The 21,868-nt window shown below is 44.6% G+C and overlaps 1 protein-coding gene across 5 annotated transcripts; it reads left to right on the plus strand.

The window, feature by feature from the left end:
• The first annotated feature begins 1,549 nt into the window (after positions 1 to 1,549).
• On the plus strand, positions 1,550 to 21,496 carry wdr81 (WD repeat domain 81). 5 transcript variants are annotated; one of them, XM_064302043.1, is made up of 12 exons: positions 1,550 to 1,677; positions 3,116 to 3,610; positions 4,767 to 8,362; positions 8,910 to 9,017; positions 9,699 to 9,892; positions 10,121 to 10,302; positions 11,259 to 11,424; positions 12,527 to 12,692; positions 13,285 to 14,115; positions 15,035 to 15,180; positions 15,617 to 15,799; positions 17,707 to 21,496. In XM_064302043.1, the coding sequence occupies exons 2-12, from the start codon at positions 3,165 to 3,167 to the stop codon at positions 18,025 to 18,027; spliced, it is 6,339 nt and encodes a 2,112-aa protein (XP_064158113.1). In that variant the 5' UTR covers positions 1,550 to 1,677; positions 3,116 to 3,164; the 3' UTR covers positions 18,028 to 21,496. The 5 variants fall into 5 exon arrangements, with proteins under 5 accessions (XP_064158113.1, XP_064158117.1, XP_064158112.1 ...); XM_064302047.1 differs by having other exon boundaries at positions 1,575 to 1,816; positions 9,699 to 9,899; positions 10,131 to 10,302; XM_064302042.1 differs by having other exon boundaries at positions 1,575 to 1,816.
• The last annotated feature ends 372 nt before the right edge of the window (positions 21,497 to 21,868 follow it).

The raw sequence follows: 21,868 nt of genomic DNA on the forward strand, positions 1-21,868 counted from the left end.
CAGGTTAGACCAAAAATATGAGGAGACGCTGCCTATCCTGCCTATTTTTGCACATGATGTCGACAGCCCCAGGATGTAGTGTATAATAAATCAGCTTATAGGCACATTGACAAGCATGTGACCCTTTTTATATTATGCTTTCTAATTTCTATGAACAAGATGCTTTTTGTTCAAGCTAGTTAAGTTGTTGAAAATCCAGAACTAAATTCACTGTCTGCGTGCCAAGTAAATATACTAGTCATTGTATATGATGTTGTACGTATACGACTACGGAATTCTATGGTATATGCCACAATCCACCACAATAAATCGCATGGGACATAAACCTGGGCACTTGTAACACTGCTTTGATGTGTCACAAAACAATTAACTATAAGGCCAGATTCTCTTAGTGTCTCAGAACTGTCATTTACCATTGAATGTACCCTAGTAAGTACTTTATGATGTACCATAACTACAATATTATGAACCGGTGTCATGTGTGTTCAATAATTAATATTCATGAAACACATGAGATACACATTAGGTTTTTTTTCCAATTAAAGTTTCAATTAAGTCTCCAGTTGTTTTTGAAACTTCAAAATAGGTGCGTGCAATGACAACATTCCCCACAAATATATACTCAAAAATATTTCAACATTATTGCCCTTCATTGCAGAGCAGACTACATGGAAAAGACTGCCAAACTACAGCGTCAGAAGGGTAACATATCTTTGTCCACTATTGATAAAAGACTACTCATTAAAAGAAACCTAATTAGCTCACACGTTCCTTTCAGAATTTGCCATCCTATGCAAGGCAGATTGTAATATGATTGATTTTTTACTGTGTACGCCGCTCATTTATCAAACCTTAGATACAGTAAGTTTCATTCTAAATTATCGCGTCCTGTATATGCATGAAAAAAGCGAAGTTATGTTTCCAGAGGTTGAATATAAGGACAAATTATTTATAGCGTTTATTCACTGTTATAAGCATAAACACCAGTTTTTAAGTGTGTGCCTTAACTTCTTTCATTGAGCACAGTGTTCAGGTTACGTATACCATAGGAATGAAATTGAAAGTAGGTAATCTTTTGAAGAATAACACGTACGACCACTGGAGGCATTACGTTGCTGTATAAACTGCTTTGGATTTAAACCACGCATACTCCTGCAGCCAGTGGAAAGCCCCGGCAGATCGTCAGAAACTTCAGTAAGAAGTCCACTGTTAACCCTCGCTTCATTCAATAATTCTAAATTAATGTGACTGATCTGAAGATCATCAAAAAGGCTCATTCATGCCTCTTGTCAGCTTCATTACTGCCAGTTGACGACCAGCACGATCAAGTTTGCCATTATCTTTTTTTAAGCCCACAAGCCTACTTTTCCAACGAATGTACCCACTGGAATATGCCCACTATTAGCTTACTAATGTGACAAGAACATCAAATATACTTTGTTAAAGAACTAGAGTGAAACAGCTCAGCTTGCTTGATTTGAGAAGCTATTATTATTATTATTATTATTATTATTATTATTATTATTATAACTGAAGGTTGGGTCACATGAGAGCGCGAGATCGTGATGTGAGTCACGTGAGTTGTGAGGTGCAACAACATGGCTTCTATCAGCAGAAAAATAGGTTTACTGCACCAGACTGGCGCTACATGACTGTCCTGCATTTGAAGTACATCAGGTGTCTGATTACTCTTCATTTTGTGCAAGAGTGGAGCCTCTGGAGCAGATTTGTTTTTTTGCAAATGGATATATTGGATAGAAGATGGAACCAGGGTTTTATATGAGTTAGCAATGTACTCAGCAGTACTGTGACAGAGGTACGTGCCACAAGTTAGCAAGTGCTGGCTAGCTTTCCGAAATGCATGGCCTTCGCTTGATGGGTACTAGTTAGCAAGCAAGCCAGCCTTGCTTGTTAGTGAGATAACAATCTTACTTAGCTAGATCAGAGAGCGGACCGTCGTCGCTTGCGAGGTTACTAGCTAGCTAACGCTTTCGGTTTTGTGTGACATTTATAAAATACTGTGCAAATCTAAAAGGGGAAGTGAGATCTAGTTATCGTAAACAGTTATTTGACGAACTAGCTGGCTAAATGAAGTTGTGATATTGACGTTTATTCGTGCGGATTAGATTTGACTAGTAATCTGCAAACTTACAAGTTTGTAGGTTAGGGTGTATGCTAGCTGCAGAAACATGTTTTTTTAAATCGCGAGTTAGGAGTAAACATTTCATCAGACAGAGCCAAGTAACAGCTCTTGCTTGGCGTTTAATTAAACAGTTAAACAGGGTAGCTTGTGTGTGGTTGTATTTAGTTAATCAACGAGCTAAACATTTGCTGACAAGCAGTTGCGTGGCTCTGCGTGGATACAACTGTCAAATGTCTCACAATTTACGCGACTTTCGATTTGTCACAATTTAGCAGTTGGGTCGTTTCCTTTTCATACACTTGTAACAACAGGTTTTCAGATTAGTAGCTATGGTTGCCTTTTCAATTAAAATGGAATTCATGCGATTGGCAACATTTACCTCAAGGTAATCTGTCGTACTGTTTCTCATTTCGCCTATTCTGGAAGGAAATATGGTATTGAGTTGATGTTTTAAAATTAAATAAAGCGAGTGCACGCAGTGATTGCAGTTAGCTTGGTCTTCCGCTTTTCTGTTGTACAATCTCTATCATGCACTTATAACAGTGAATAAATTGTTGTTTTGGTCTCTTTGGTGGACTAGCAGAGCATAGCTGTAATTGGTTTACTGAAGGCATTTTCAGTGGTGGGGTTGGAATACCGTTAAGCAGGCCATGTAGGACCCAGGAAACTAAACCAGAAATAGATTTGTAATTGTCATTTTGAAGTTTTATATCTAAGCTATACAATGTTTAATGTTTGTAAAGGTTCCCTGTGTTCTTGATTATTTAAGTTGATTTAATTTCAATTTGTAATTAATATAACTTGAATTTGGAAATAAAATTAAATGCACTCCAGCGCAAAATAAAAGTATTACGACTTGTTTCTGTAAATAAATGGTTTTTGTACCTTTACAATTTTCAGGAGAATTTCATAGATGTGATCTGTTGCAATAAACAACTGCAGAATTTTATCTTTTGATTTTTTTTTTCCCAGAACACATTTCTAAATACCACTCCACTCACTGAACTTCAGCACCCCATGGATGCATGAGAGTGCTTTAGGTCAGGGCAGTGTGGAGGGAGAAGCCACAGGACACCATTTTGTTCCAGTACGGCCTCCAGAGGTGAGCATGGAGTGGCTTGTGACAGCCCTGGAGAGGGACCTGGGTGTGGACCGGCGACAGATGGGCCCAGGTCTGCGGCCTCAGGAGCAGGTGGTTCTTGTTCCAACCCGTTGGGTCCTGGGGCTTCGGGAGAGGAGGGTTACCCGATGTGCACGCTATGAGGGCGTGAGTGAGGGAGAGGTGCATACACTGCTCCAGCGCTCCCAGGTGAAGCTGCCATCTGGCTGGACCCGGGTTTGCATTCAAGGCCTGAGGAAAAGCAGACTTGGCTATCGGCTGTCCAGGGAACCAGGCTGCCAAGGGGAGGGCATCTCACAGGATTCGTTCTTCAGTCTCATGCAAGGGGTTTCGGAACACAATTTCAGGTATCCTTCGGAAATTAGTTGTTATCACATTTTCTGGAGAAAACATTCAGTGTAATTACAAAAAAGAACAGTGTTTGACTGATTAACTTGTCAAAGTGTAGAACATTTGTCCAGCTCTGGGTACCACACTGTAAGAAGGATTAAGAAGCTCTTGGAAAAAGTACAAAGAAGGACAACTAAATTGGTTCCTGGCACAAAACTGAAATGATAAGAGGAATGATTTACTTTCGCATTTAATGTATTTAATCTCTCAGCAGAAGTAGGCTAACATGGAAATTTGGCTGAGGTATGTACATTTGTAACACAGATTAATTAACAAAATTGACTACACTTGATATTTTAAACTGAGTTCTCTGTCAGCAAAGAGACATAGGTGGAAGTTAGTTAATTAAATCCCACACTGATATTAAGAAGTATTTTTCCTCATACAGAATTGTTTATGCATAAAGTAACTTGTCAGGGCATGTGGTTGAAACAGTGACTTGTGGAATGTCTACGCCCTGGCCTGACACAGTGTTGGGTACTAAGGCTGTTCTGATCTTGCTGGAATTGTAGTCATGTCATAGCCATTGTGCTGTCATAGTTGTATATAGTTATTGGTTAAAAGGCAAGAAGTACTCAGATCAGTGCAGTAATTGTTATGATACATTAAGCAAAGCACACCTATTCAGTACAGAATGTTTAATATAAAAAATAAAATGTGTTGCTGGCAAGGGCATTTTGTTCCTTTGATGACAAGGCTGAGAGATGGAAAAATGATGAGTTGACAAGTGAGTCACTGAAGTAATCTGTGTGTGTATAGGAGTCCAGAGTGACATACACAACAAAGAGGATTGGGTCAGAGATATGTGCTCAAATCACACTTTAAAGCACTTTCCTATTTTCTCTGAAATGTTTTGCCTTTTTTTCAGGGTATGGATAACCAAAAATAGTCAGATGATAGACTTAGTTGGAGTTGGAGATATTGCCCAAAGTGATAACAATAGTTACATGTTCTGGCTGGTCAGCATTCCCCAACTTGATGCTCTTTATGCAGCATGTGTGAAAAAACAAGCTTAGTTGTTCTGAATGACTGGCTGTTATCATCACACATTTTTTATGATGTACTGTAATCCTCCAGTTCTTTCCTGCTTCCCCCCTTCCCTTCCCGACACAGGAACCTCTGGCGTCAGGCCCATCGGATCTATGTGCAGCCTTATGCAGGCACCGTGGAGCAGGCCCAAGTACTGGCGCTGGATGCTGTACGCCAGGCTCTGCAGGCTGTGTTCTGCTGCCCCTTCATCTCTACCGACCGGGTTTCTCCATCACTGTCCCCGGCTAGAGAGAAGGAGAAGGAAAACCCTTTCCCGGCCTACACATCACCTAAGCCTGGCAGAGACCAGCTTTGTCCTAACATTCTCCCTGCAGAGGGCCTGCTGGAGTCAGGAGAAATGCTCTATGTGGTGTTACCTTACAGTCAGTACTCCCTCTATGACATTGTCACCTTTAGCCCCGCCAAACTTGCCAACAGCAATGCCAAAGTTCTGTTCATCCTGTACCAGCTGCTTACCGCCATGCAGGCATGCCATTCTGTAGGGCTGTCCTGTGGAGAGCTGTCCCTGCAGGATGTAGCTGTAGATGAGCAACTCTGCAGCTATCTCAAAGTCAGCTTAGCACATTATGAGGAGCTTGGGGATGACAGGGAGGCTACCGTATGTGTGAACGGAGGGGTAGGACACAGGGTAGGAGGAAGCCTCGAAGTGGACAGGGACGGTGGTGCCAACAATGGACAGCTCTGCCGGGACTGCTGTGAAGAGCTTAAATCCCTTGTTTTGGACTGGGTCCATGGACGAGTCAGCAACTTTCGGTACCTAATGGAGCTAAACAAGCTAGCCGGGAGACGCGAAGGGGACCCAAACTATCACCCAGTTCTGCCCTGGGTGGTAGACTTCACAATACCTTTTGGGAGGTTCCGTGACCTTAGGAGATCCAAGTTTCGACTGAACAAGGGTGACAAACAACTGGATTTCACTTATGAAATGACAAAAGAGGCTCTAGCTGCAGCAGTGGCTAATGGGGGCGGGGCAGGGAATTTTGCAGGAGACATAGGTGGAGCTATAGGGACCAGTGGTCCGGGGCAACTGGATCACCTTCATGTGCCGCATCACATTTCAGATGTGTTGTCGGACATTACATACTATGTGTACAAAGCCCGGCAAACACCCAAGTCTGTGCTGTGCAGCCATGTACGATCGCAGTGGGAGCCCAATGAGTATCCAGCCAGCATGGAACGCATTCAGAGCTGGACCCCTGATGAGTGCATCCCAGAGTTCTACACAGACCCCTCCATATTTCGCTCCATACACCCAGACATGCCAGACCTAGATGTGCCTCCATGGTGTAACTCGTATGAGGAGTTCATTGAGGTGCACCGCCGCCTCCTGGAGAGTCGGGAGGTCTCTCAACAGCTACACCACTGGATTGACCTTACATTTGGTTATAAGCTCTCAGGAAAAGATGCTGTCAAGGCCAAGAATGTGTGCCTACACCTTGTGGACAACCACACACATTTGGCCAGCTACGGGGTGGTGCAACTGTTTGACCAGCCCCACCCACCCCGTCTTGCACCATACCAGTACTCTCCTCTTGACCGTCCTCACCTTAGCTCAGTCACGGTCTGCTCATCCTCCTGGCCCAACCCTTCACTTGAAACTGTAGTGGATGGCGTGGATGGAATGGTCCCGGAAGCGACCGGGTGTGAGTCAAGTGCCTGGACCGTAGTTGATCGGGACGAGGAGCTGGAGCAAGGCATGGAAGCCCTGGACTCTTTGAGTGCTGCTTCTGGTACTTCCACTGCAGCCTCCTCCTCTGTCCCACTGCCATTATCCAGTGTGGTTGCTGGGAAAGCCCCTACAGAATCCACAGCTACGACTTTATCCCAATCTCCTTCTGTCTTTCCAAATGACGGGACTGCTAATGTCACAAATGTCCTGGGGTCTGGCATTCGAAGTGCCATGCTACAAAGAGGCAGCAGTGTGAACAGGAAACATAAAGAGGGGACCGCCAACTCTACTAACACTGAGGACTTCAAGATTAGCCTACCAGAGGGATTCAGCCCCCTTCAGCCGCTTGAGGAGCTGGAGAGGCTGAATAACTTCCTTGGGAAAGGACTGCATGCACAAATTCATACTAAAGGTTCTGCAAGTGAATCTGGACATTCAGACTTGTCACTGGTAGCCACTCCTTCTCTCGCGATACTCTTCCAGAGGGATATGCAAGCCCTGGGTGTCCTCATTACTGAGATCTTTTTCTCCCATAAACTGCGGCATGTGAAGCCGAGCACCTCCCTGACTGATCGGTTCCAGGTTGTAATGAAGTTGTTCTCAGCTAGCTACCATGATGTGCCCCTACCCCTACTTCCTGCCATAGAAACCCTACTGCAGGTCCACAAGCACTCTAAATTGACCAGTACAAACTGGAAGGAGAACAGGCTCCCCAGGCCTCTGCTTTTTGAATATGACCCAGTTTTTGAGGGCCTCCCCCCTCCCAGTCCCTGGCAGCTTCTCAGTCCGTGTCTGTCACCACTTCCATTCCCAACCTACTTCCGTGCTCTTCATCAGTTCATCTTCTCCTACCATGCCAAGATGGAGTCCATCAGCACCACCCCGGGCCGTGACATCATCTTCCACCTGTGGCGGCAGCTGGAGTATCTGTTGCAGGGTGAGATCACGGCAGAGGGACTGGAAATTCTCCTACCCTTTGTTCTTGCACTCATGTCAGAAGAGTCCACTGCCGTGTATGCTGCCTGGTACCTGTTTGAGCCCATCTCTAGAGTGCTAGGGCCACGCAACACTGCTAAGTATTTGTTGAAGCCCTTAGTGGGTGTGTATGAGAGCCCGCGGTGCCTGCGGGGCCGTTTCTACCTTTACACCGACTGCTTTGTGCTGCAGCTCATCGTGCGGCTTGGCCTGCAGGCTTTCTTGTCCAGCCTCTTGCCCCATGTCTTGCAGATCCTTACGGGTTTTGAAAGCTGCAGCACTGGGGCTGGGGCTGGGGCTGAGTGGGAGGGAAACAAGGCCCTGAGGAGTGGCAGAGTAGACCTAGGGGAGGAAGAGGATGAAGACTATGAATGTGGAAAAGGAGGGACATCCACAGGGTCTATAAGCGGAAAGGCAGGAGGGGGCAGTGGAGGTGGTGGTGGTGTGGTTGACGCTGGGCTGATGGATTACTCTTCAGGGATCAGCTTGAATGACCAGGTCTTCCTATCTGAAGGCGAGGACTTCCAGAATGGTTTCTACGTCAACAATGGGTCAGGAGCACCAGGCGGGGTCGGGCTGCATGGGAAGCCACATTGCCAGAATTCTGTGGTGAAGGACCAGGACCAAGAGTCTCTGAGCATGGGGAAGTTGAGTGACAAGAGTAGTGCCAGCGAGGTCTCTATCGGAGACACTGACTCTGCCAAGGACCGGACCAGCCTAAAGTCCGCAGACAGCAGTCAGGACCTGAAGCAGGCCAGCGAGGGGGAGGATGGAGTGGAGCTGGAGGAGGAGGAGGAGGGAGAGGAAGGAAAAGAGAGCACAGTCGGTAGTGTCCCCAGTCTGGAGCTCACCCTTTCAGGCCACACTGAGGAGTCTGACTCCACAGTGGTCACCCTGGATGGGAAGATTTTAAGCAGGATGGAGCTGGAGGAGGCGGAGAAGGACATGGTGGGAGAAGAGGATGATTCAGACCTCACAGAAGACTCTGAGGAGAAAGAGCACAAGATACTACTGGGTGAGCTAGCGCATTTGTTCTAATGTAACAGTTTGGTCTTATGCTTGGTTGCATCCATGATGCACTGATCACCATTTTTACTTGCTTCTATGAAGTCAGTCTTAATCAAATGATGATTTAGCCTGTGACCTACTTGTGCAGAGTACCTTTACCATATGTAGGGCATATGTTATAGAGACTCTCTCTCATGAATGGTGAACTCCACTAATTCCTTGCTACACTGTAAGTTCAGGTCAAAAGAGGACTTTGTTCCTGACCCTCATACAGCTACATTTTGAGTAATGTGATTAATATGTGTAAAGAAAAGCCAAATGCTTCATATAGTATTGGGTCAGGTAAAGGGAGTATATTCAAAACCAACCAGTTTTTACTGTTCGGCTAGGATACTAATTTATTGACCCTACTGTTAGCGAGGTTGTTAGCAATTTGATACATAGGCCTATTTATGTTATTCCAGTACTTCAGACTGCACATATTTGATTGTGGATGATTTTAGTTAAATTGTCTACCGTGGGGAGCCACTCAGCTTTTTTCTGTTTCTCTGCAGACACTGTGTGTAAGACGGTCAGATGGCTTGCCGCAAAGCTTGGGCCCACTGTGACATCTCGTTATGTTGCCAGAAATTTATTACGCCTGCTCACGACCTGCTACATTGGTGAGTGATATTACAATCACTTATTTAGGGGTGCACTTATTCAGGGGTACAATTTTTTGTGGAAATCACAGTGGTGCCCAATATGTTATTTCATAAATTGTATTTTATAAACACAAAATGATTTTTGAAGCTACAGCCCATGTTATATAGGGGTAGGGCATGTGTTTGGTATTTTTTGGCTGACTTTTGTTTTTTCCTACCTTTCTTATTGCATAACTGTTTCTTCTCATTGACTTGACAGCGGAGATGTAAAGTAACATATTCAACTGTTGTCTTTGGCTCTAGAAGAAGATACACAGGATGCATACAGAAAATTCAGAAAACAATGAGTCAAAACCAGCCAGCATGTTGTTTTCTTGGTATTTTGCTACTATTGCATACAGCTAATTTTCAGCAGTGTTGTAGTTAAATATCCATTTTGTAGGTATCACATCAGATTTATATGTTATTGGCAGGAAGCTAACTAGCAAAATGTGTGTGCATTTGTGTGCGTGTTGTATGTGCATATTTGTGTCATGCACTTGTGCATTGAGTTTGTGCCTGGGTGCTTTTTTGTTGTGTGTGTTGCGTGTGTGTGTAGGATTATAAATGTATGTGTGCATGCGCTTGTGCATGTGCACATGTGTATGCTTGCGTAACATTGTCACTGTTTGTCTGCCTCTAAATCCTCCCTGGTTCAAGGCCCTGACAAGCACCAGTTTGTTCCCTCTGCGTGGGAGGAGAACAGTGTGGAAAGTGTGGGCAGTGTGTACGAGAAGCGGCCTGTGGTCGGGGACCAAATGGCCCGGCCTGTCCTGGACTGTCTCATCTATATTGCACACCTGTACGGAGAACCTGTGCTCACCTACCAGTACCTGCCCTACATTGGTTACCTGGTATGGCCTGAGTCTTCATATCTTCAGCTGCAGTTTTCAGTAACGGACGCTTGTTTGACGGGAAATTAATCAGTACTGCTGTAAGAATTACTGATCAAATGAGAGCAGTATTTGTGTTGTTAAAGTTCAAGTTCTGCTCACAAGAAAGGAATTTAGTTCTGGTTGTGTGCTCACTGGCCTTTACTGTTTCTTGGTGTGGTGTAAGTAATTTGATTACCTACTTTCCAGGTGTCTCCACCTTCCTCCTGTCGCTTGAACACACGTAAGGAGGCGGGGCTACTGGCAGCAGTGCTCCTCACACAGAAGATCATTGTTTTCCTGTCTGACACCACGCTGATGGACATGCTGATGAAGATCAATCAGGATGTGATCCTGCCTCTGCTAGATGTGCTCACCTCTCCTAGGATGGGGTAAAACCTCATATGGTCCAGGCACACACAGCATTCCACACAGAATATATACCACACGCAGAACATACAGCATCACACACAGAATAGAATATACAACGTCACACACAGAACATACAACATCACACACAGAACATACAACATCACACACATAATATACAGCATCACACAGAATATACAACACACACAGAACATACATCACGCTCAGAACATACAACATCACACACAGAATATACAATATCACACATATATATGTGTATATACAGTGAGCTCCATAACTTTTGGGACAAAGACTTTCTTGATTTGGCTCTGTACTCTACAATTTTATATTTGTAATCAAACGTTTCAGATGTGGTTAAAGTGTCAGCTTTTATTAAAGGGTGTTTTTGTACAACTAGCCCCCCAAAACAAGCAGGAGCCTGGCAGAGCACCACCAGAGAACATTCTCAGCGCCTGGTGATGTCTTTGGGTCACAGACTTCAAGCAGTCATTGCATGCGCAGAATATGTGACAAAGTACTAAACATGACTACTTTCATTTACATAACATTAATATGTCCCAAACATAATGCTGTCCTGAAATGGGGGGGGGGGCTATTTTTGATTACAAATGACTAAAACTGGAGCAAAATCAGGAAAATATATATATATGTATATATATATATATTATGGAGCTCACTGTACAACATCACACAGAACATACCACATCACACACAGAATGTATAATGTCAAACACAAAACGTCCCACATGATTCACAAAACTTGCCACAAATTAGTAATGGCATAGTTGTAAACTATTCTCTGAACACAAAATTGAGTTTTCACAATACGGTCTACCACTAATTCTGAGCTTGGAGCAGCAGTTTGAATTTGTGTGCGACAGCTGTAGATTTGCAGTGCAGGCTTTGCAGTGCAGCGGTTGAAAGTCAGGAGTGAAACGCGTTGACCCGCTCTGTTCAGTTTTCCCAGCGGCGTACAGACGCGCTCTGCGGTGTGTCTGAAGACCCTCAGCCTCATGGCCCTCATTTGCCTGCGCATCGGCAGGGAGATGGTGCAGCAGCACATGGTCGACACCCTGTGCAGGTTCTTCAGAGTGTTCTCCCTGCTACACAGTCTCCACACACAGGTAACCGGCCCTCTGTGTGGCTGTCTGTCTCTATATCTTTGTGTCTCTATCTTTCTATCTCTGTCTGTCTATCTCTGTGTAGCTCTACACTTTATCTTCATGTCTGTCATAAACACACACAAGTACACACAGTAGAGGATGTCACATTATTGGCACCCTTGATACAGATAAGCAGTAAAGGCTGTATAGAATAAAGAACAGCGATAATGAGCTGTAATTTATGCTTTACCCTTTGCACTGATGCCAAATCTGGCCAATCCTCACCCATTTTGGGGGTGTTCTATTTAAGGTTTTATTACTCCAGATGTGTGCATCACACCATTTACAATACTGACTTAGTTTAGTTCATTTTCATAATTTCGGTACTAATGAAGTATCACAAATACAAAGGAATCTAGGTGAAAATGCAAAAATGCAGTTGTTCTTCCTTCAGTTTGAAATGAAATTCTGAGAGATCATGTATATATAACAGGTAAACCTATACATGTTCTGGATCATGAACTCCTTGACCAACAGTGTACAAAATCTGGGGGTGATATGCAGAACTACTAAAGATCTATAAAGCAAAATGTAAGCAGTGTACTCTGCTGTCCCATAGTGTCATCATATTTCACTATAAATCAACTCATGAAACTCACTCTTGCATGCTTTTCTCTATTGTGGTCTCATCTGTCCATAACACCCAGTTCCAATTGAAGTTTGGCTTTTTGACCACACACATCAGCAGTTGCTTTGGTGCTGGACGAAGGACAGTGATGCTAAAAAGGAGGCAAAGAATCTTTGATGTTGTGCAGTTGTTTTGTATCTACTGGTCCTGGGACTCTTGTTAAGGTCACCTACATGCAGATGTTATCACTCAACTCTTTGTAAATTGTGCAATGAGCTGAGATCCTGGACAGACAGCAACCAAATATCATATTGAATCATTTAGTTGAGCAGCTATCAATTAGAATTTCTTTTGAAGGCCTCTCAGCCATAACAATTGGTATGGCCCTAAATGCAAGAATTGAATTTCCTTAGCAGACAGAAGACAGAAGGCTCAGAAGCAGACATAAGAAAGGGCTAACAGAGGACTGATTCTGAACCCACTGCTCTTACTCAGGTGGACACGGCCCCTCGCAGGGAGGTAGGAGAATACACCCTGGTGGATCTGCACACCCCAGAGGGGACAGAGGTCACCTGTGAGCTGGGGGTGCTGGAGGAGCTGCAGGCCGTGTTCAACTCTGAGATGGCCTACGCTTCGTACATCCCCTTCAACTGCCTCATCGGTGAGAAACCACACACACACACGCACACACACATACACACACTCTTTGCTGGCTTAGCTTCTGTACTAACCAAGCACAGCCCTGTTTAGCGTCAGTACTAACCAGGCCCAGCCCTGCTGGGCTTCAGTGCTAACCAATCCCAGCCCTGCTTGGCTTCAGCTCTAACCAATCCCAGCCCTGCTTTGCTTTAGTACTAACCAATCCCAGCCCTGCTTGGCTTCAGTTCTAAACAATCCCAGCCCTGCTTAGCTTTACTACTAACCAAGCCCAGCCCTGCTTGGCTTCAGCTCTAACCAATCCCAGCCCTGCTTGGCTTCAGTTCTAAACAATCCCAGCCCTGCTTAGCTTTAGTACTAACCAAGCCCATCCCTGCTTGGCTTCAGCTCTAACCAATCCCAGCCCTGCTTAGCTTCAGTACTAATCAAATTCACCTCTGTTCTGCTTTGGCTGTTTCACGTTAGAGGGTTATTGGATGATATTGCTGCTGTTGTTATAGGGTAATTATAGGTGCTGGAGTTGGTGTGATGTAGCTGATGGCTGTCTTTGATGCATCTCAGAGGTATTTTTAAAACATTTATATGGTTTTCTACAGGCGATTCTGCGATCAGAAAGCTGGTGCCGAACCACGAACTGGTTTGGCACCTGGCGCAGTCTTATCATGAGCAGGTCAGCCCAGGTAGCTCTGACCCTCCACCGGCCGCGGGACCCCAGGCGGACGGCCCTATGTCCCCCAGTCACCTTTCTCCAGGCCTGGGCCGGCTCGCGGGCTGCAGCCCCTTCCCCGCCCCATCTTCCAGCTCCACCCCCATGGGCGGAGACCCCCTCCCCGAGTCCGGCACCTTCGGTAGCCACCTGGTGGGAAACCGCATCCAGGTGGCCCAGGGTTCGGACGTTTGTGGAAGCCCCAACCTGTCCACACTGGACACCTGGGGACGTCAGAACTCCGGGCACCTGCCTCTGGCCGCCAACCCGGGTCTGTCCTTCGCCACCTCCTTCACCTCTGGCTCCTCCTCCTGGGTGCTGGGCCCCACCCCCGAGGACAGCGCTCTGAAGCAGGAGCTCCCGCGGAGCAGCCGCGCCCTCCTGGGCAACTGGCTGGCCTACTGGCAGTATGAGATCGGCCTGAACCAGCAGGACCCGCACTTCCACTTCCACCAGATCCGCCTGCAGACCTTCCTGGGCCACTCCGGCACGGCCAAGTGCCTGGCGCCGCTGGCCGGGGAGGACTACTTCCTGTCCGGCAGCAAGGACAAGACGGTGAGGCTGTGGCCCCTGTACAACCACGGGGACGGAACGCGCGAGGTGGACCCGCGCCTCACCTACGCTGAGCACCGCAAGTCCGTGTTCTACGTGGGCCAGCTGGAGGCGCTGCAGGAGGTGGTGAGCTGTGACGGCACCGTGCACCTCTGGGACCAGTTCACAGGTGAGCGGAAAGTTCCGGGCCTCAGGAGTGCCGTCTGTAGCCTGTTCTTGTGCCTGCCTGTTCGAGGGAATGCGATTCTGCCTCACACGTGCGAGTGGTACTGATCTGGTGAGCTTGGGAATCACCATAAATAGATCAGAGCCGCCAGTTCTGAACAAAGAAACATTGCCACCGTGATATTATTTGGTCAGTTATAAACAATTCTAACAAAAAAACTCAAAATTATATGTAGCCAACCAAATAGTCTGTATAACTAGCCAAAAATTCAAATTATCAAATGCTTGCTCCTGTGCAAATCCCAAAACAACTATAGATCAATTTTTTGTCAGTTGAGTGAGTGAATATTTTAAAATGTTGTATGTGTCTGTAGTGCATAGCTCTGGTGATGTTACTAACAGTGTTCTTCATGCAAGTTGCTAAGTCAGATTTACGTTTGGTGCAGCTTAAATTTCTGATGGAGTGGTCATTTTTGGTTGCTTGCATTGCTCCCTAGTTTATTTTATTTATGTAACCTTTATTTATGCAAGCAGTCCCACTGTGGAACCAAATCTCTCTTTTATAGAATCTTACTCTTCCCTCCCACCCCCACTCCCTCGCACCCATATTTAATTGATTAATCCTGGTTATTCTGGTGTCGTTATGCTTGTATGTTTTTTATGGCTTGCTATGGGTGAAATCTGCATGCATTTAGAATCTGTATTGTTGTTCTTTAGTCCTTTGGTGGTGTGGAATGCACCCTTGCTCTTCTGGGAATGTTGTTCGGCAGGTCTGGCACTATTGAGCATAGAACTTGTTATGTTGCGTGTTGTAATGTATGAAAGGGGGTCGGGCGATAGTAACCATGAACAGGAAATGACTGAGTGCTTGCGCTTGTTTTTTTTTGTCCTTTTCCTCTCCCCTGTCCCTGTGTGTGTTTCAGGAAAGCAGATCCGTACGTACGAGCCTCTGGATGGGAAGAACCCCATCACTGCCGTGACCACCATGCCCCCGCCCCACTGCGGCGTGGTGTTCGGCAGCGCGGACTCTGTGCTCCGCTTCATCGATCCCCGAAAACCGGGCCTGCAGGTGCCTCTTCGCTCCGGCATTGCATCATTTACTCTCATACCCACAACCACTCCAGGGGGCAGATACTTTTTCACGGCATTGTACATGTCGAAGGCACCTTAAGGGGCATAGGAGCCAACCATTTTTGTGTTGGCTCCATTACAGTGGGGCTGTGATGAGGCAGTATTACTGGGGCCACAGAGAGACCACACGTTAGATCCACTGCACTCTGTTCTTTACAGTAGATGGTCTCATTCTCTCTCTCTATCTACTGATGACGCTGAAAAATGTCAGTGTGATAAATCTGCTAAAATTCAGTAAAGGGTGGGAATACGTGCAGTACGGTTAAGATGGGCTTTGGGAAATGGGCAGAACTCCTGTTGCCAGGCAGGGAAGAGGCCAGGAAGGCAGGAGCTGTGTGTCTGTGTTAATGGGGCTGTCACCTGACTGTCCTCAGCACGAGTTCCGACTGGCCTATAACAACGTGAGCGCGGGGCTGATCCGCTACCTGGCGGTGAGTCCGGGGGGGCGCACGGTGGCGGCCGGCTTCTCTTCAGGATTCATCGTGCTGCTGGACGCCCGAACCGGCCTGGTGCTGCGCGGCTGGCCCGCCCACGAGGGCGACATTCTACAGATGAAGGTGAGGCAGGGGTATCAGGCTCCAGTCCCGATGGGCCACAGTGTCTGCTGGTTTAACTCCAGTCCCGATGGGCCACAGTGTCTGCTGGTTTAACTCCAGTCCCGATGGGCCACAGTGTCTGCTGGTTTAACTCCAGTCCCGATGGGCCACAGTGTCTGCTGGTTTAACTCCAGTCTTGTAGGACTGCAGTGGCTGCTACAAAGTTTACTACAAAGTTAACTACAAAAGAACTGTATTTTATGTGTATTTTCATGTTAATACTGCTGCATTGAATTTTAACTGCTACCCTTTTATGGTAAATGAAAAAAAGAACTTCTGCTCATTCATTTTCATCACACTTTGATATATGTTAACTACTAATGTGTAAAAAAAAAAAAAGAAAAGAAATACATGTTGTCCAAGCATAAAGTCACACAAAAAGGCACAAGAGCATTCATACACTTAAATCCTGTTCAGTTAATATATAACAATAAATACCACCAAACTGCTATCATTACACAGCAGTACCTGTAACATTATTATCCTAAAAGGAAAACCAAAAAGAAAGAAAGAGGATTGCTAAAGAGGGTCAGGGGAGTTGTGGTGCAATTTGAAGAGGTGAGGTGGTTGGTTGGAATTGGAGATTGGTATGAAAGAGGTGGGTGGGAAAGCTTGCATGCTGTGTCCAGGGGAGGCTGGCAGTATTTTCGACACGCTACTTGTGCTGGTGCTTTGCCAGGAGAAGGCACATATTCCCATCCTTGGGGCTCTTCTAGAGAACATTCAGATTCAGAATGCTCAGATGTGCCTCTGTGAATGGATATCGGTTAAACATATTTATGAAAACTCAGGAACAGCAAAACATTTTTCAAAGCTGCAGGGTAGCCTAGTGGCAGGATGTTTGACTTACAACTGTAGTTGCTGTATCGAGCCTCTGGTGGGTATATAGTGGTCTCTGTTGAATCTGGTTCAGTGTTCTTGACCTAAATGCTTGGTTTTGAATCTGGGTCAGTATTCTTAAATTAATGGTTCCTATGCTGAATCTGGGTCAGTGTTATTAAATTGATGTTTTGAGTTCAGTCTCAGTCAGTGTTTTTGAACTAATGATTTGGTGTTGAATCTAGGTCATTATTCTTAAACAAATGGTTTTAAGTTGCAATCAGTGTTCTTAAATTAATTGTTCTGCGTTGAATCTGGGACAGTGTTCTTTAACTAATGGTCCTGATTTGAATTTCAGTCTGTGTTCTTGAACTAATGGTTTTATGTTGAATCTGGTTCAGTATTCTTGAACTATTGATTCCATAATGGATCTGTTAAACCCACTGCCCTGGCCAAATTCCCACAGAAACGGTCTCTCTATATCTGGCCACCTAATCACCCCTATGTCTGATTAGCTACACAAATCCCCCTAGCATTTCTATCGACTGATTCCCCAGGTTATCACTGCAATAGAGAATCTAGTTCTCAGTTATCCTGCCTGGTTAAATAGAGGATAAAAAAATTCTGTTGAAAATTCACATAAAAGTGGAATTTGAAATGTGCAGGTAGAAATGAAAGCCCTCTTGGGTTGTGCAGAAGCAGTCAACAAATCTGTGCCGAGTTGAGCCAATCCGGAGAAGAGCAAACTTTATTTAACCCCCGTAGGCAGGGTCAAGGACTGTGTCTCCAGCCTTAGAGGCCCAAGTTCAGGTAAATATGGACAAGGATTACTCATTAGGATTTCTGTCACAAGCAACACTGCCATATACACACTTCTGAGACTTCTAACGCAGGGTAATTATTTTTGGGTATAACCCAGATAGATCAGATTTTTGAGATGGTGAACACCAAAAAACATTGTCAGCCAGCATGGTGTGTGTTGTATTTATTCTCTCTGTCTGTCTCTCTCTCTCTTTCTCTCTCTCTCTCTGTCTCTCTATCTCTCTCAGGCTGCAGAGGGAAACCTGGTTATCAGTTCCTCCACAGATCACACACTTACAGTGTGGAAGGAACATAAACCTCTCCACCAGTACAAGTCCCCCTCCGATCCCATCCACGCCTTTGACCTCTATGGTGCTGACATTGTGGCGGGTACTGTGGCCAATAAGATTGGAGTATATTCCATGATGGACATCTCCGCCAGCCCTGCCAGCTCCACCAAGCTCAGCTCCGAGAACTTCCGCGGGACACTGACCAGCCTCGCAGTCCTGCCCACGAAGAGACTGCTCCTCCTGGGCTCAGAAAATGGAGCCATCAGGCTCCTGGCCTAGACTAGTTCCAGGTTCCCCTGCTCAACCTGGGAATGGCTGAGTGTCTTTACCCCCAGCAACAGATTTTTGTTTTCCTGTGCCACCTTTACCCCTTTACCCCCATTCCATTCCAGGGATGGAACCTTCTCAAGCTGTACTGTTTCGGAACCTACTAATGCCCGACTGGTGTGGCTGGCTTTAGTTTTCTATTGTAGTTCTCAGGCAGAAAGAGATTGCACAGTTTTTTCTAGAATGATATGCCATGTAAACTCACCCAGACAGGAGAAAAAAGTCTCAGTCTTTCATCTGGAAAAACAATGTGTTAAATAGCTAGGTGGCTAATCTTGAAAAATTTCCAGATTGTTATATTTTATGTACTCCTTTATATAACTTCTGTTTAGGGCATTGCAATTTGTAAAAAATATGTTATACATGTATTGTTTGCTAAATATAAAGCTGGCATAGCTATCAATGGCTGTAGCTGTCACACCTGCGTTGGTGGTAAGGTGAACTTGGCGAGAAATAGTACAAGGCAATTTGGAAGCGTGATCTTTAAATTAATTTGTGAAATGCATGCCAAGGAATATTAGCCATTAGCCATAGCCTCCCATGATATATCCGACTGCTAGCTCCACCCCCGGAGTTTCAGTTCACCTAGTGGGGCTGTACCATTGCACAGTTTTTGGGGGGAGCAGTGGGGGGGTGTCATTTCACATCTTTCCCATTTAGATGTAGAGTAGTTTGTTTTAGTTGTATTATTATTATTATTATTATTATTATTATTATTAATAAGATACTATGGCTGAATGAGAGCTCTTCAGAACAAATTTTTTAAATATGAAAAATAAACAGATGAGCACTACTGGTGTAGTGATATGGACCTTGTGCAGAGGACCTTGTACAGTCTTTAGCCAGTGACCAAAGTAACATATTCTTAATTGTCCCGCATGCATAAGGAATAAGGATGGATTGGTAAAAGAAAACAAACAATAACAGAAAAAAACTGCTAATTTTTCTTTTTGATTTTCTTATAAAGCACTCAAGACTACTGAAGTTGCTGCTGTGGCTTACTAAACGAGCTGCGCAGGTTCAGTCCAGCATTCTTCTCCACAGGAAGAGGTCAGGAGAACAGCTCAGGAAGGAGGAGCCAGATTGGGTTCAAATGTAGCGTTTACACTTTCCAAATAGATGGGACAAGAGCACCAAAAAAACGGGATTCACAAGTCTGGTTACTTCTGTGATAGTTCTGCTTTCATGTTCTCTTAAGTGTACCAGGAACACAATGACTATGCAGTATTTGAAAATATAAATATCTTTTAAAGTGATTGCCATGTATGTATACTAAAGAATTTTCTTGACTATATATTTTATTAACCATGAACAATAAACCACACAAGATTTTTCACTGGACACTGAGTCTTTCCGCATGGTTTCGACTCCCAACTGTCGCAGGAGATGGACTGAGTTTTACTTGAGATCAGCTCAAGGGTAACTACTAGCGTTGGTGTAGGTCAAGTGAAAACAAACAGAACCTGTAATTATGGAGTCGCATTGTACATAGAATTCAGCAGAAACTGGCATGTTTTGAAACCTTCCCTTTTTAGTTATGTTTCTCTCATGCTTGGATACTTTTTAATTGTAAATCAGCATACATGCCTCTTCAGGATTTATCATAAATCTACAATAATAGCAGTTGTCTTTGATGTTTTGACTGTCGGTTAACAGGTTTATTAGATAAGGTTCAAGAATTTGTTTTCAAATATCCAATTTCCATGTCTATAATTACCATTTACAGGTGTCTGAATTTTCCTTTTACAGTGCCCAGAACTGATTTTATGAAGGTTATAGCTGAAAACAGTAAGGAATTCTATTCTAGTGACTGTTGAAGGTTTCTAACCTTTCCAGGTCAAGATGGGCAATGTAAGTACATCTTGGTCCCAGATGGAGAGACAGTCATATTGCCAGGGCTTTCAGTATGAACTTCTGTCTATATCTTCTGAAGAGAAGCACATCTTTGGGCTTTGGACACCAGTCACTACACACTAACATGTCTCCTAATGTGTCCAACCTAGAAATGGCATTAGATTTATTGCACTTATTTCTGCCCCTTGTGATAAAAAAAGAAGTCCAATCAACTAAGGGGGGAAAACTTTTATTTGGAGGTGTGATGCCCGTTGGTGCACTGTTATATTGAGTCTGAAACAAAGCTTGAGGTGCTTATTTTACGTTTTACTGCCAGAGAGAGAGCGAGAGAGACGACACAGGCAGCCCAAGTACAATGAGATGTGTTGATTCCTCCAGTATCAAAAATCCAGTTTTACTTTAATCACCCCCTAATATTTGTGGATGAACATGTATGTGTCAGTGAATGATGGGGGAAACTATAGCTGAAAGATTATAGCGTTCATATATTTAACAATGTATGCCAAGTAGCCTGTTAAAGACATTTAACCTTAGGGGACCAGTTGTATGAGTTGCTTGAATGAGTATGATGCATGATCTGTTGAGCAAGTAATCAGTTTTCAGGAAACAGGAGCTTTCCTGAAATCCAAATGAATCATTGTAAGAGTGACTGAAATGGGTGATTCTTGTCTGTGAAATACAGACTGTTTTATTGGCTATGATTGCTTCAAGGTTATTGTGAAAGTAAAATTGTAGAGCTGTTCCACCCACATTTCTGATCCACATGATGCTTGGACAAATCAGTGTCCAGTCAGTTAGGTCAGGGGTGGTCCTGGGGCATCTCTGTGAATACTGCTTTTCAGGCCAGTTGAATCTGCTCTAATGTAACCTTCTGTAGATTCGTCTTAATTTGACACTTTGTGTACTGTTGTATTACTTGCCTTATTAGCCCCCATGTATTCATAATGGCTATGCTAGCCATTATGAATACATTTTACATGTTCATGTCCCAGGACAATCAGTCAGATGAACTAAGGCTTTCATTTGTGCTGTCTGGAAAATGATTTGTTACATCATAGACACACTGTTGAAATGTGTTCGAAATGTGTTTTCTAAAAGTGTGCACTCCTGGTCACTGACACTAAATTGGCTAGACAAACCTGTATTGTGTTAAGATGAATTTAAAGAAAATGTCCTGAAAGAACTCCCAACACCTGTTTTCAGCAACATTAATTGATCGAGAGATTGGCTTGAACCAGTATACGCAGGGGTCCCCCAGGGCAGAGTTTGGGGTCACTTGAGTTGGGTGATATTCCTTGCTGGGGGATGTTTGTATCCCCAGTTTGTCCAATCAAGTGGAACCCTGAAAATCAATGTTATTTCAAGTTTAGTTTAAAATTTGTTACCACATCCATGACTTTTGTAAATATTCCATGAACTTATGTCCTCTTCAGTAGGAACAAAGTAGTGGCCTGATGAACAGCAAATAAAATGTCTTATTCCTCTATTTCATTTTAATGAAATAAACTAATACAATGGCTATTTTATTTATTAACATGTTTAATAAAATACTGCATATGCAAAGGTTCAGCATGTCGTGTTCTTCTTTATTAAGTAATGTGTACCTTGCTCCAAGTCATTGAGAGCTGGTCTCTCCTGTACACACTGTGCCTCTCGTTGTTGTGAGGCAGTGAGAGCTGGTCTCTCCTGTGCTGTACACACTGTGCCTTTTAGTGTTGTGAGTCAGTGAGGGCTGGTCTGTCCTGTACGGTCTGTGCCTTTCAGTGTAGTGAGCCAGTGAGAGCTGGTCTCTCCTGTACGGTCTCTGCCTCTCTGTGTTGTGAGTCAGTGAGAGCTGGTCTCTCATGTAAGGTCTGTGCCTCAGTGTAGTGAGCCAGTGAGAGCTGGTCTCTCCTGTACGGTCTGTGCTTCTTAGTGTAGTGAGCCAGTGAGAGCTGAT

The sequence above is a fragment of the Anguilla rostrata genome, chromosome 12 (genome assembly GCF_018555375.3).
Source record: "Anguilla rostrata isolate EN2019 chromosome 12, ASM1855537v3, whole genome shotgun sequence".
In the NCBI taxonomy this organism is placed as follows: Eukaryota; Metazoa; Chordata; class Actinopteri; order Anguilliformes; family Anguillidae; genus Anguilla; species Anguilla rostrata.